Source organism: Trachurus trachurus (assembly GCF_905171665.1).
Source record: "Trachurus trachurus genome assembly, chromosome: 14".
Taxonomy (NCBI): Eukaryota; Metazoa; Chordata; class Actinopteri; order Carangiformes; family Carangidae; genus Trachurus; species Trachurus trachurus.
In genome coordinates, this window is record NC_139903.1 from 19,622,675 (window position 1) to 19,636,716 (window position 14,042).

At 40.7% G+C, this 14,042-nt stretch overlaps 1 protein-coding gene across 2 annotated transcripts in view; it reads right to left on the reverse strand.

Moving 5' to 3' along the window:
• Positions 1-14,042, reverse strand: part of wwc1 (WW and C2 domain containing 1) — a 52,383-nt gene that overhangs the window by 21,714 nt on the left and 16,627 nt on the right. For both annotated transcript variants that reach the window (XM_083987127.1, XM_083987126.1), the window contains exons 2-6: positions 13,078-13,187; positions 11,663-11,866; positions 10,479-10,555; positions 10,266-10,345; positions 6,081-6,210 (exon numbers count right to left, since the gene is read on the reverse strand). In XM_083987127.1, coding sequence (XP_083843253.1) covers positions 6,081-6,210; positions 10,266-10,345; positions 10,479-10,555; positions 11,663-11,866; positions 13,078-13,187 — 601 coding nt within the window. The remainder of the gene's footprint in view (positions 1-6,080; positions 6,211-10,265; positions 10,346-10,478; positions 10,556-11,662; positions 11,867-13,077; positions 13,188-14,042) is intronic.

Sequence of the window (14,042 nt, forward strand, 5' to 3'; positions counted from 1 at the left end):
ATTTATCACCTGATAAGTGTTGAGTGCTGTTTGTTAAGTTTATTGCTCTGAGTACATTGTAAGGACTGAAGGCGATTCACATTTAGAAATCCACATTTCTCTGCCCTGATCTGAAGTGAGATGATGGGATGGTAAAACACTTGACAAGGTCAATGGCAACATCTGGGGACACAGTTTTGGATTATTGATGTTTAACGAGTGCTATGTGGACTTTTTCAATCAGTTTTTCAACTTAATAATTGATCACTTTCTATAAAATTCCAGAAACTAGTGAAAAATTTAGATATTTTCCAAGAATGCCTAAAATTATAACTGATCAGATATTGATATATTAAAACAGCTGTAAACTACTGAACCTGTATGGGTGTTATACGTTTTGTGGGTGTCATTGTGGTCCAATGATCAGATCCAACAATAATCACTAGAATAACTCTGATTATTTGCAATTCAAAGACAACTTAAAATAAACTAAATTAAAACTTGCTCATCACAGGTTTTAAATGTCCTTTCTATCCAAATAGTATCTAAAACCTAAAGGAAGTCTAATTATAATCAATCACATGACATGAAACGACAAAGAAAAGCTGTAAATTGAAATTTAATCAAATATTTGGTGTCTTTAATGAATTATCTTCTTGATTATTTAAATTGCGCTGAAGCTGTGACGTCTGCCAGACACAACACGCTGCTCTTTGACTTGAAGCAAAACATGCAGAAGTACACACTTATAGATAAGTAATCTACACTCACAGACGCACAAAACATGATTGTCAAAGACACACAGGCTGAGCTGTCAGATGCAGATGGTGAAGGGGGAGAGAGGGAGGCAGAGACAAGTGCACAGAGCAGATTATGTATAATTGAAAACACTTCCTCTACTCCCAAACCACTCTGAAGCCAGATTTCAATAATAAGACCTCATGTTTTACATCTATATAGGGTTTGTACGTCAAATGTTGTCAACACTGAGGCTTTTTTCCAACAATTGGAGTTAAAATTTGCTAAAACAGTGATAGAATAAAGAGCTGGTATTCAGTTTTCCCACATCATCTGTTAAACATGATATGCAGATGCAGATGTGCAGCATTGCTTGTTCATCAAACATCTGCATCATTGGATCAATAAAAAATGTTTTACAGTGTTATAATATATAAACTAGAGCCTCCAGATGTTATAAAGATGATTTATTCTGTATGGACAAACAACCAGACACTAAACAGCTGTTTTCCAGTTGTTGCATCAGAGCCAGAAACCGTTCATCACACAAATGTCATGCTCACTCCCACTCACACACCTGCAGCCTGTGAACACACTCCAAGTACCATCATGCAAGTTTAATACACACTGTAGCCGTGGTGGAAATATGGATGAGTTAACACAGCAATGCAACACTGTCACTGAATGGAGAGATGGTGAAGCAGAGACTTGGCAGATAGGGGACAAGGTGGAGACACTTTGTGCGATAAATCAAACCAAAAACAACTTTATGACAACTTTTAAAACCATTTTAAAAAATCTATTTACCCCCTTTTCTCCATCATACTGGTATGGATGAAAGATATCAATGGAAACCAGTAGAGATAATAAAGCGGCAGAATTATTAACCACATGCATATCACACATCTGACAGTACAGCTGTATCCAACAATACTACTGCAATCAATTTCTCATTAAACACATGAGCCACCTGAAGGTCAGGTACATCTTTAACAGACTTAATTGAGAGTGAGGAGCCACGTGCCGATTTGGTCTGATCTGGGCGGGGTTTGAGCCGGTCGGCCATGATGGAAGGAGACGATATCGGTTGCCAGGGGCAACGTCCTCAGAACATCACAGAGACGCGACTAAATTCTAGCTCTTTTTTGTGCCTTCATTATTTCGGCGGGATAGTGACAGATCAACAAATTACAAGAAAGAATAAGGAGAAAGTAAAGTACTGGAGCAGTTTTTAACACAGCAGTGATTTCCAGGCATTGTAAAACAGTAAATTACGGAGTAGACGATTTTTTTTTGCCCATAGACTAGTAAGGCTTTTGCCGCCGGAATCCTTCCATCATGGCGGAGAAGGGGAAGATCTCGCGATAACGAGGGGGAGGGGGGGTGGGGCTCTGAGCCGTGACGACAACTCCTCACTATCAATAGACATTGTTTTTTTAATTCATCTGTAAAGTCCTAATGGAAACTCCCCAGTCCCCATCATGCATCACTTCCTTATTACACTGGTCCAATAGTCATTATTTAAAACTGATTGGCTGACAGTCAACGCCCCAGTGTAAATACTAATATTGGAAAAACAGCGTTTAGCTTTTGGAACATATTACAACACACTATAAAACCTAATGCAAGTGTACCAATAGGTCAATTCAAAACCATGATTATAAATGACTCCAGGTCCAGTTCTATGTTGTCTGTTTGTTTGTACTATCTGTAACCTGTATTAACTCATTGAGTGCCGCGCTCCTTTCCAAAGTTTTAGTCAAGTGTACCGGCAATTTAGACCATTTTTGACTTTTTATGTAGAGCCACAGTGTATTCTATATTATTGCCACCAACACATACTGTGGCTCAATTGAAAGGTTTACCTTAATGCTTCAAGTGGCCACAAACCGTTTGTTTCTACGTGCCTCTGTTCCTGAGAAAAGTCAAGCTAAACATGGCTGGGTTTCACCAAAATCCCTCCTTTTTTTCTAGAAAAGGAGATAGAGCGTCTTTTATGAAAGGTGCGCTGTTTGTGTCTGTCGCTCTTCTGACACTCGCATTTCTGGATCAAAGGGCTCGTATAAGATAAATATATACAACAGTTGTTGTTCTATTCACAAAACCACCATCGGGGGCGGGGGGGGGCGCCACTAAACAACAATAACACAGACGCACCGTGCCGTGTCACAGCTTCTCCCCGCGGAGCGTGAGGGTCAGTCGGCCACCGCGGCTCGGGAAGACCGGTCCCGCCGGTGGTCGCGGTCCTTCTGTGGTACGGGTCGGTGATGCCGGTCTGCTTTGGTCCAGAGACCATCAGATTTTACCGCGGGAGGACTTTGGGGAGGACACGGTGTTGCTCCAGCTGAAGACCGGGCGGACTGTCGGCTGAGAGCTTCCTGGTTCAGCTCCGAGCAGCTCGAGCAGCTGGAGCAGCAGCGCGGGTGAGAGCAGAGCAGCTGTGCTGCATCTGCATGCAGAACTCCGTTTGCAGAAGCCGAGTTATGATAAAAACTTCCAGATCATGAGCTGTCATGTGACTTTGATCGTCATCTATTTCAGTTCTCCTCGTCGTAGAGTCCCCAAATTTACATATAATGTGTATTAAAGTGTCTATTTTCATAATTTAAAAAAAAAGCAAAAAACGTAAAATTACGTTTTCGGCACTCAACGCATGGGAACGAAAAACGAGAAATTACGTGGTTGGCACTCAATGAGTTAATTGTTGCTGTGCTCTTCTTTTGCTATATTTTTCAGTTAAAATGTACTCTTGATATTACTGCAAATGAGAGAACTCTCTCAATCATTCCTCCAGATTAATTAAGGGTTGAATGAACCTGGATAGCCAGCAGAAAATATTCAGATATGGAGAAGGAATGAACTGATTGACCTTTTCAAAAATCAAAATAAACACTTGTGAATTTTATATTAGTAAGAGAGGTTATGGCTGTTTTTTTATGGAAGTACATTCAGTGTTTTTTAAGATTTCTGTAGAACCTCTGATTTCTGAAGTCAAGTCAGTGTCGTTCCACTGAACACAGACAGGAGGAAACAAAGCTGAATGGAGACAGAGCAAGAAAACAGCAGTGAAGCAGCAACTGTAGGCTTCCAGAGTGCGTATGGTGACCAAAAAAAGGGATAATTCACACTTATTTTGACAGTCTTGAGATGTGAAACAGCATCTATAAGACTTTAAGTGTTAACTATTGCACACATAACTAATTTGGTGTAATCAGGTCCAAGTTTTCATTTAATGTTTATCAAGTGTGACCGAGGTAAATGTGTAATAATTATTCAAATAGATTTTTGGTGGTATCACTGGGCCCTTTCGACCAGGGATCGACAGGTAAGTCTGGGTTAAATACTTGCCAACCACTGATTGACTGACAGCTGACAGCACCTTCTCCATCGGTTTGGTCGATCATCATGAAGCACAGATCTCAAACATCCTCTGGCTGTACTTTCATAAATGTGAGGATTTTCTGCTTCTTTTTTTTTTTAACTGACCGTGAAACACAGCAACTATCTGAAAGTGTTATGTGTTTTGGCTTCAGGAGAAGAGACTTAAATGTGATAATAAAGGTTATTCAACAAACCTACAACCTTTAGGATCAGTGGATCTCAGATCTTCCTCAGCGCTAGTTTATCTCACGTGCGCTAGAGAGGAAATGACACTCTGTACATGAATGATGTTCCTGCCATCAGCCAGATTGTTTTCACCCTCAGCAGCACGCCGCCCTCCTCCTCTTCCTGTACAGGTCGTCATCACAATGACTGAAGCGCAACACTAAAACACCACCTGCCTCCCTGCAGCCTCAACTCCTCTGAGCCACTAAATTGCTTTTTAGTACGTCTGCCCCTCCATAGTGATATAAAGAGTTTTAAATCATGTACACACTCTCCAGAGAGTCATCTACCTTTTTTTATTTTATCTTACACTCCATCTCATTAAACTGCTCATTTTCCTTTCTTTCTCTACACTGCTATATTGTTCATTCATTTTGCTCAGCCTGTGGTGAGCCATCCAGCCGCTTTCAGATCTCCTGCACATTTCATTTGAACTATTTAGAGATTATTTTCTACAGCTTAGGAGAGAGAAAATATACACATCACGTTTTCCCAGTCACAGGAACAAATCAGCATCTCTCAGGACCAGATAATAAACCTTCCACCAACGCTTCACCTCCACGATGCAGACTGATCTGTCAAAAGTGCAGCAGTGCAGCAGCGTGGTCGCTGCTGGATCTGTCCTTCAACCAATGACGAAGAGCATGTTGGCAAGAATCTGCCCTGCTGTTCTTCCATCACTGTAATTCACTTTCTCCCTCATCTACAGCGACATTAAGTCCTCCTGTTTGTCTGTTAAACAACATCAAGACCCGGCCTCGCTGTGATTTCTGACATGATCCACGTGGCTCTCAGTGTCGGGTGTCACTATGTAGATCATCTGTCTCCTCTTTCCTCCTTCTTTTGTCTGCTGAGGAGTTGATACGGGAGCTGATCGACTCGACATCCTCCCGCCTCCAGCACCTTTTAAACAATGCTCAGCCTCCACATGCATGACAAATCTAGACTTAAGTTTACTTGCCTCCTGTTGGAGATCCAGATAATTGAGATGAGGGATTAGAAGCATTTATCTAATTACTAGAAGGAAGATGGTGCTGGAATTAGATTTAACCACAGTGGGTTTTACTTTCTACAAACTAGACTATATGAGCGGCTACCTGGTCTTAAAGTTGTGCTCCATCAGTTTTAGAGACCCCATATTGGTAGACGTCCATATAGAGCAGTTCTAGGCTCTATATTTATTCTGTGAAAGAATCAAAGCCTCGGCCCACAGAGAAATGCACACGGCCCGTATTCAAAAAGAATTAGCCTTAAAATGAGCCATTGGGGCTTCTGCAACTTTGTTATGTCACAACAAAGCAGTTTTTGTCCGTATTCTGCTGTATTTCTATTCCCTTCTTGGTTCTTAAAAGGACAGTTAAATATTCATGGATCAGCACTTCAAATTAAACACAGTAAACTCGTGAGATATGGGACTTTTGGGTCGACTTTCTCTGAAGCAACAAAGGTTCAAATATCCTGACTTGTCCCTGCTCCTGTCCATCATAAGATTTGAGCTCGAAAAAACATTAGGGACCTTTCCCAGATGCCAAAATCCAACTTAGAGCCCTGTTAACCCTGATTGCTTCACCATGACATCCTCAGGGTAATTTTCTCTAGCTTGACAAAGCTCCTCCAGATGCTTCAGATGACACAGAGTGAGTAATACACCACCAAAATGAGCAAATAAATCTCCTCATATAAAACTGAGCCTAGGATGTCATGCTGAAATAACTTGATTGAGGCTTTGTTTCCAAGATGATATATCTAATATTTACCTGCATGAGCTCCTGTTTCTCCTTCTCCCCAGAGCTGATGGCGTCTCGGATGGAGCGGACCTCACTGAGGATGGCCTGCGCCTCCTGCAGCTTGAAGCCATATGGGCTGTTGGACACCTTCTGGTCGATCCTGGAGGTCAGGAGGGGAAGAAACAAGGGAGGTAGACGGAGAGAGAGAGACAGAGGGATTGGGGTCAGTTTGATCAGCAAAAGCAAAGCATTCTCTCAAAAGATGAAATAGCTTTAAATTAGCTGCTTTATTCATTCGTATGCAGGGAGCTGGCCCAGCTGAGTGTACGTGCTCCACATCAATAGGCAACACTGACTCACTGTGACCACAGCGTTTTACCAGTCACGTCTCGGGGTGATGGAGCAGCGTTACTCACTGTCTCCTCACACATAGTTTCCAAACTGCTCTGTGGAACCAGACTGTGTCAGGAGAGAGACGAACCCCAACACTTTCCTCCTCGGCCTCCATTAACCTTCTAGTCTTACTCTTGTTTATTTATATATATATATGACTGGTTTATCTTATTAACGTTGTACTGTGATGTTTAATAAAAAAAAAAAAAAAAGGTGTTTCGAATGAGAACACAGTGATATTCACAGTATCAAACAAAATATGTTTGTTTTTGACTCATAGTTTGCATTGGACCTTGATGTTGTTGTAACAGACGATAAGATCTTGTTCTGTTATCTTACATCATAGTAAAAAAAATATTTTTGTTTTTTGTTGTGTTGGTTGGAGCAACAAGATATTTAAAGTTGTCACATTGCACTGGGACACTGTGATCTGCATTTTCTATCATTTCCTGATGTTTTTGTTAACAAAACTTTTAATGAGAAAAAGAAAATAATGGGCAAGAAAGGGATAAATTCTGCTTTCGTTCTGTCGAGTTAAGTCACTAAACGTGTTTTCACATTCCTAGAGGACAAACTCAAATGTTTGTTCAACTTGTAAAGTTCCAGGTAAGGCACAGCAGAGCCTGTTTTCAGCTGTGGGAGGACGGGGCTGCAGGGACGGAGACGCTGCTGCAGCAAACAGCCATGAGAGGCAGCAGCAGCTATGTAAACCCTGTCATCAGCAAGTCATGCATGCATCTGAATAACAGGTCCTTCCACATTCTTCAGAGAGGGGAGAGGGGGGAGGGGGGAGGAGGCTCTGACAGAAAGAGAGAACGAGAGAGAGAAAAAACAAGGTACAGAGAGAATGAGGAAGTGAGGGAGTGAGAGAGGGAGGAGGGAGGAGGGAGGGAGGGAGGGAGGGAGGCACTTGTCTGTAACAGGCAGAGAGAACAAATAATCCTCTCTAAGTCCTTCTCAAACATGGACTTATGCTGAGAGAAAACGCTGTTTGTGAACTTTTTTATAATTTAAATCACAATGATCACTTTACTACGACTCAGATAGGGAGGCGTGTGACTGATACTGACAAAGGCTCTGCTGTTTAATTAACTACTGTTAATTAATTAGCTACTGTCAATTAAACTAATAGCTGCTGTAGCAACGAAGAAAATTACATTGGATTACATTGGCTAAATAGGAAATTGTGCGTTTCAAATGTGGTAAACGTGTTTTTATCAGACTGTTCAACCAGTGCCTGCTCCTGATTCTCTAAAGTGTCTAAATCCACCTGTGGATGTGGATGCATGGTGACCTTTGACCTAGAAATACTAAATATCTTAGATTTCTAACTTTAATTTGTCTTCATGACCGACTCACACTTTCACAAACGTTTATCTCTGTCATTGTTTAAATGTCAAAACATGCACACGGCCAAAGGTATACGGACCCTAACCTCAGCTGATAGGAGATTTTTCAGGCTGATAACAAAGACGTGAGATAGTGATATTCTGATTGACATGAAATGGTTCTCCGGTGATTTATTATAGCACTTCCAGAGGTTTATTCATTAAACAGTAGTGACCACATCTCCAATAGCTTGATAAATTCACACTCTATGATCCCTGTATTTTTTATGTTATGTTTTTTTTTTACCTAATTATTATTCACATAGCCCCAGTGAGAGAGAAGTCAGTACAATTAGGGATAAAGAGGTAGTCGGGTGAGTCGCAGGTAGAAATTTAAATCCAATACATGCACACAACATTACCAACTGTTAATTATAAAACTATTTGCCCAGGTCTTAGTATTTGCTCCCATTAAGATTTCAATTCATTCCCACCTCAGTATCCTGTATAAAAAGGGCCGTCCACATACTTTTGGCTACACTGTGTGTTAAATTGTCTCTTTTCTGTTGTGTGAATGTCATAAAACTCTCTCCACTGCTGCAGTATTTTGTAAAATCTTATCATGAGCTGAGTGTGCGGCTGCATTCCAGTCTAAGCCTATTGGTATTTCTGCAAACAGCGATTGGTTGCTGAATGGCGTCTGATGACTGTAACAGGAGAGGAAAGTCATGGAGGAATGCCGTCCGACCGCTCTGCCTCAGCTACTCTTTAATCCTCCTGACACTCTCACTGTGCCGCGTGAGGCAAGACAAACAGACCGGACATTCCTGTTCAATTCAGCGTCCACCGACGGCGGAGCGGCGGCAAAGCGTACTCTCTCTCCGAAACGCTGTCGAGTCTTCAAAAAAACAGAAAAACACCAACAACCCCCTCCGTCTACATTAGCAACCATCAGAAGAGCGGGTTGCCTTCAGATCAGCGTTCTCGGCTGACTCCCTTCATGTTGGGAGGTGTGGAAGTAGGTCAGGTGTTTTCCCTCACATCCACATTCCTGAGCTGTTGTTCCATCAGTGCGTTTATAGAGGTGTTAGTGTTTAATGATGGGATGGAATGTGTGATAGTGCTGAAGCAATAACTGAGGTGATAACAGCCGTTTACTGCACTCAGGTCTCTACTCAGCTCGCATCAGTTCAGGCAACTTTTTTTTTACATATGCTACATGTTGGTTTCTGACCACACGCTGCTGAACGGAGCAAAATCCAACCAGGGCAACAACGGTAGAGGAGGAAGTCTCAGCTCCTTCATCTTGACTGTAAAACACTGCTCCTGTCATCGAGTCACAGGTAAATCTTTAGGATAAGACAAATCAACAGAGAGCTGTCATCTTCAGTGCGTTTCGTATCTTTTCATCTTTGTAAAATACTCGACTTTATAACCGACGTCTGTGTTTTGTTACATCTTATCTTCTTTTACACAAAGAGAGTAAAAATTAACAATGTGATCAAAGCTCAGTAAAGAAATGCTCCTGTCAGATACTAGCGGTGAAAGACTGAAAGTTGCCAAGGAAGACTCGTCACACTGTCCCTCATCACATCGACATCTCTACTTCCATCATTTTAAAACAAGACTCACCACCCTGCTGTTACTGCACTGCTCTGTCAAGTGTAGGGAAACTAAATAATAATAATAATAAATACTACTATTATTATTATTATTATTATTATTATTATTATTATTATTATTAATAATAATAATAATAATAATAATAATAATAATAATAATAATAATAATAATAATAATAATAATAATAATAATAATAAATAAAAACATCTGGATCATTGCATCTTTTGCGGCTTATAGGGAACGACCTGTGAAGCCCCAGTTATGTCCATTTTGAGGGTTAAGATTCTGTCTGTGTGAATCAATCAGTCAATATTTTCCTGCGTTTACCGACAACACAGTGAACTGGTTATTTAAGAAAATAATTGTCAGGTTAATCAGTAATTAAAGTAATTTGTAGTTGCAGCCCTGCAATTTGCTGGCACTCAACACTGTGCAGCTGAGTCTCACCTTCATTTCACTGCTTTGCTTACTGTGCATTGTAAAGTAAAAAAAAAAAAAAAAGAGAAGGTGATAACATCATACATCGTGATATTTTGGATGAAGTATTGATACTAAAATTTGGATGTTGCCTAATTCCTCAAACATAAATTTAACATTCATCAGCCAGATGTGAAGCTGAGAAGACTGAGGGAATGTCAGACTCTGAAGCCTGGACGTAGCCTAAAGCACCAGGACCTGATCTACGGAGTCGAGTATCAACAAATACACCTGTCAATGCGCCCTTTAGCCAGGAGTCAAGCAGGAGGAGGCTTGGGCTGGAAAGTTTCCAGAAGTGAACACGAGAGCAGGTATGAAGAGCAAACACCCCCTGGGACAAGGACAGGTAGGACGGTTGGACCCTGGGCGAAGTGTGTTAGGACGCAGCACTTACTCTTTGAGTGTCTCAAAGCCTTGTTCTTTGTACTGCAGCTCCTGCTTCATACAGGCCAGGTCCCGCTTCAGCTTGTTCACCTGACACAGAAGGAGGAGGATAAAGATCTCTTAATATTTATATTATCATGTTATTATTGTTAAAAAAAATCTATTAACAGTGTCTGATCTCAGCTCAGTGTTGTTGCTGAATACAGGAAGCAGACGCTCTTACCCGACTCTTGGCCGTGGCGATCTCTGCCTTCAGGATGTCTGGGTCGTACTTGCTGGAGGAGGATGATCTAGAGTTCACTGCAGAACAGATTGGAGGGGGAAAAAAGATAGAAAAAGATAAAAAAAAATTGAACCCTAAATTATTTTCTCCTTTGGTTATTCCGTTCAGTTGTTTTATGTATAACACCAGAACAGAGACTGAATCCTCAGCTGACGTCAGTGTGGTGAATCTGGACTGTATATATCTGCTCAGCTGAAGCAATATCAGATTATTTTTTGGCCCTCGTGGCTGAAGAGCGAAAGCACGGCCTCACAAAAGAGAAACCTTCACAGACCATTTTTCTCTTTTCCACATACCTCTGCAAACCGAAAACACCAAATTGCAATTTAATCTCAATAACTATCTGTGAAAAGGAGGCAAACAAAACCCCCAAATCTTTTCTTCCCTCCTCATCTTGTGTTCAGCTCAGTCAAAGCGTGTCACCTTCAGTCAGCGACACAAATATTCTGCCTCAATGTTCAGCAAAAAAGTATATTCACGACACATCACGTCTGTTATAATCACTGTGTCCTTGATCTTCCTCCTCCACATGAGAACCTAGAGCAGCATACAGCATACATCATGTTGTGTTGTTTTGTTACATAATTCTTTTTTTTTGTTGCATGATGTCTGATCAAGTCTGGTGAGACTTAATTTTTACTTCCCTTTTCTAATCACTTATTTCCTATATCCATTTCTCTTAAATACATTTTCCTTTTTATCTTTGTCTGATCTTTTTTTGCCTCACTCCTCCTTTCACATTTTCAGTATCTTATTTTTATCATCAATATTTAAATCTATATTCGTCCCTTTTTAAAAAATATTTGCAGTATCTTTCCTGCAGGCTCCATTCACTGAATGATTATACGTGTAATGAGGGAGGCGGATGTGTCAGAGAAAACCCATGCATCTGTAATTGAGGCCTGTGCTTTCATTACTCACTCTTATGTTAATGTGTGTGGAAAACCAGCGTGTGGTCCGTACAAGTTTTTAATTGCGTAATAATTAACGTCTGCATTAATGATGCAACATGTCATTATTCTCATCAGCAAATAGCTCTGTGCTACAGCATTGCTACATGTCAAATGAACTGTGTAACGCGTGCGCTTTCTTCTCCCTCCCTCGGTCTCTCTTGCGTTACTCACAGCTGGTCTGTGACGTGGACTTGTCCCTCCATGCGTCGTTGAGCTGCCGGTACTCCTGCTGCGCCAGCCGCAGCCTTTGCTCCTTCACCTGGTAGATCTCCTTCTGCGCACTGAGGGCGTCCCGGGCCACGGCCAGGTAGTCCCGCAGCATGGACTCCTGCTCCCGCTGCCACTGAGCCCGCGGGTCCTCCAGCTGGGTGCTCTCTGGAGAAGGAAAGGGAGAGGGGGGTTTTCATCTGGGCAAACTGCTTTATCCAAATGAACAACAAACAGTCAACCACTGCACAATAATTTCAACATTTTTTCAACTTCCTCCTAACGTCGGGTGATTTTCACCCATGAAATTATTATTTCATAATTTTCATTATGTTGCTGTTGTCTGAGTTTCATGGGTCCCTGGGTAGCTTCATACTGCTCACTGACGTCATTGAAGGTAGGCATGTTACCCTGCTCCCATCCCTAGTTTTTTCAGCAGGGACATGTTAGGGTGGATTTCACCCGACGTTAGTGTTTATGTATTAAATCTGGCGACCGTTTCTGGTGATGCTGAAAATTTTTCTTTTTTCTTTTAACTCCACCAAATAAGGCTCAAATGTCCCACAAATGGGTGGTCTGAAGGACAAAGTACCAGCTCCATTAGGTTTTTTTTAAGGAAGTTTTTGTTAAAAAAAATTTAAAAATCACAAATTTTGGACATTTTTTATAAGGTCCTCCATGATACCTTTTTTTTCATTTTGTGAAACATTGTATAGTGGAAAATTAAGGAAGTGTACTTCAATTTGCCATGTATTGTTGTATTTTAATATACTTTGATGAGAAATATTTTTTTATGGGTATATTATATCGGGTAAAAAATACCCGGCGTTAGTGATGATGTTACTATTTTTAACGTTAGTGTTCTAGGGTTAAGTCCGTTCATATACAGCTCTGGAAAAAATAAAGAGATCACACCAAAATGTTCTTAATAAATCAGCTTCTCTACATGTATGGCAGCCATCGATTCCAGTATCTATTGAACTCCAACACAAGCACACCTCACTCTACTTCGCTGATCACCTGAACCAAATCATATGTAATGAGGAAGAAAGATTATAAATAAATGAAAAAAAATGCTGCTGTGATTAAAAATTGGGATTATTCCCCCAATTTTGATTTCTAAACTCTTCCAAATTTTAAAAAGTAGTGTTGTGTTGTTTCAAAATGAATATGAACTTGTTTTCTTTGCATTATAGAAGGTCTGAAAACACCAGAATTGTTTTTGTTATTTTGACCTGTTGCCATTTTCTGCAAATAAATGCTCTATCTATTTGTCAGTAGGTTATAGAATGAAACAAAAGTGTTCATTTTACTCAAATACAATATGAATAGTAAAAACCACAACAATAAGCAGTAAGACCAGAAGGAGGTGAACTCACTGGTGTTGTGGTCGACATAGTAAGATCCGACAACGGGGTCGTACGCCTCCTCCCAGCCGACCGGCAGCTCATCCCCGATGCAGTCAGCAAACGTCAGAGGCTTCGTCTGCCTGCGGGGAAACAGAAGCAGAGAACAGACTCACAACCTGAACCCTCGCCACTGAGATCAACAGACCTCATCAGAAACATCCTATCTATTAACACAATAGTTATTCATCTATTTAGTGGTTACACAAAGGTCAGTGCATGTCTCAGCCACCAGAAACACATGCGCACACAACTGGTGGTCATAAATGGCTTTGGGTTATTAAATGCTTGTGCAATTTACAGGTAATTATCATTATCATTTATACTGTAATGGAAGCACCACAATAACAGGAATGTTACAACTAATCGCAATGGAAATAAGTTAATACAAATTTATGTTTGTATTCATGGCGTGTTTCTCATCTGAAGCCTCTGCACACTCCCCAAACCTGTCTCAGGTCCGACTAAGTACTTAAGGTGTGTGTGTGTGTGAGAGTGAGTGAGTGAGAGAGAGAGAGAGAGAGAGAGAGAGAGAGAGAGAGAGAGAAATGCACTGTAAACAAATATTAATGAAGTACAATAGGTAAAGTATGTCAAGTGTGTGACAAATCATAATTAAGATGTCAAACCAGCTTTGCACAGTTCATACCAGGCTGCTGTCACATGTCACATGTCGATCCCTGGTTGGTATGTGGCATTCAAACCACTTTACGTCAATGAGCATTAGCCAATAACAGCTCATCAAACTGTCCAATCATGAAGAGCTGCGACTGTTTGTTTTTTTTAATGGTTGTTTTTTTAAAATTCACTATTTTTTTACACACAATTGACTTTGATTAACCAGAAAAACAATCAATATTTCATCTGACAGAGAAATAAATGTTCATACAGAGATTCAACGTGCTGAAGTGATGGCGAAAAGTTAGTTAGTAATTTTA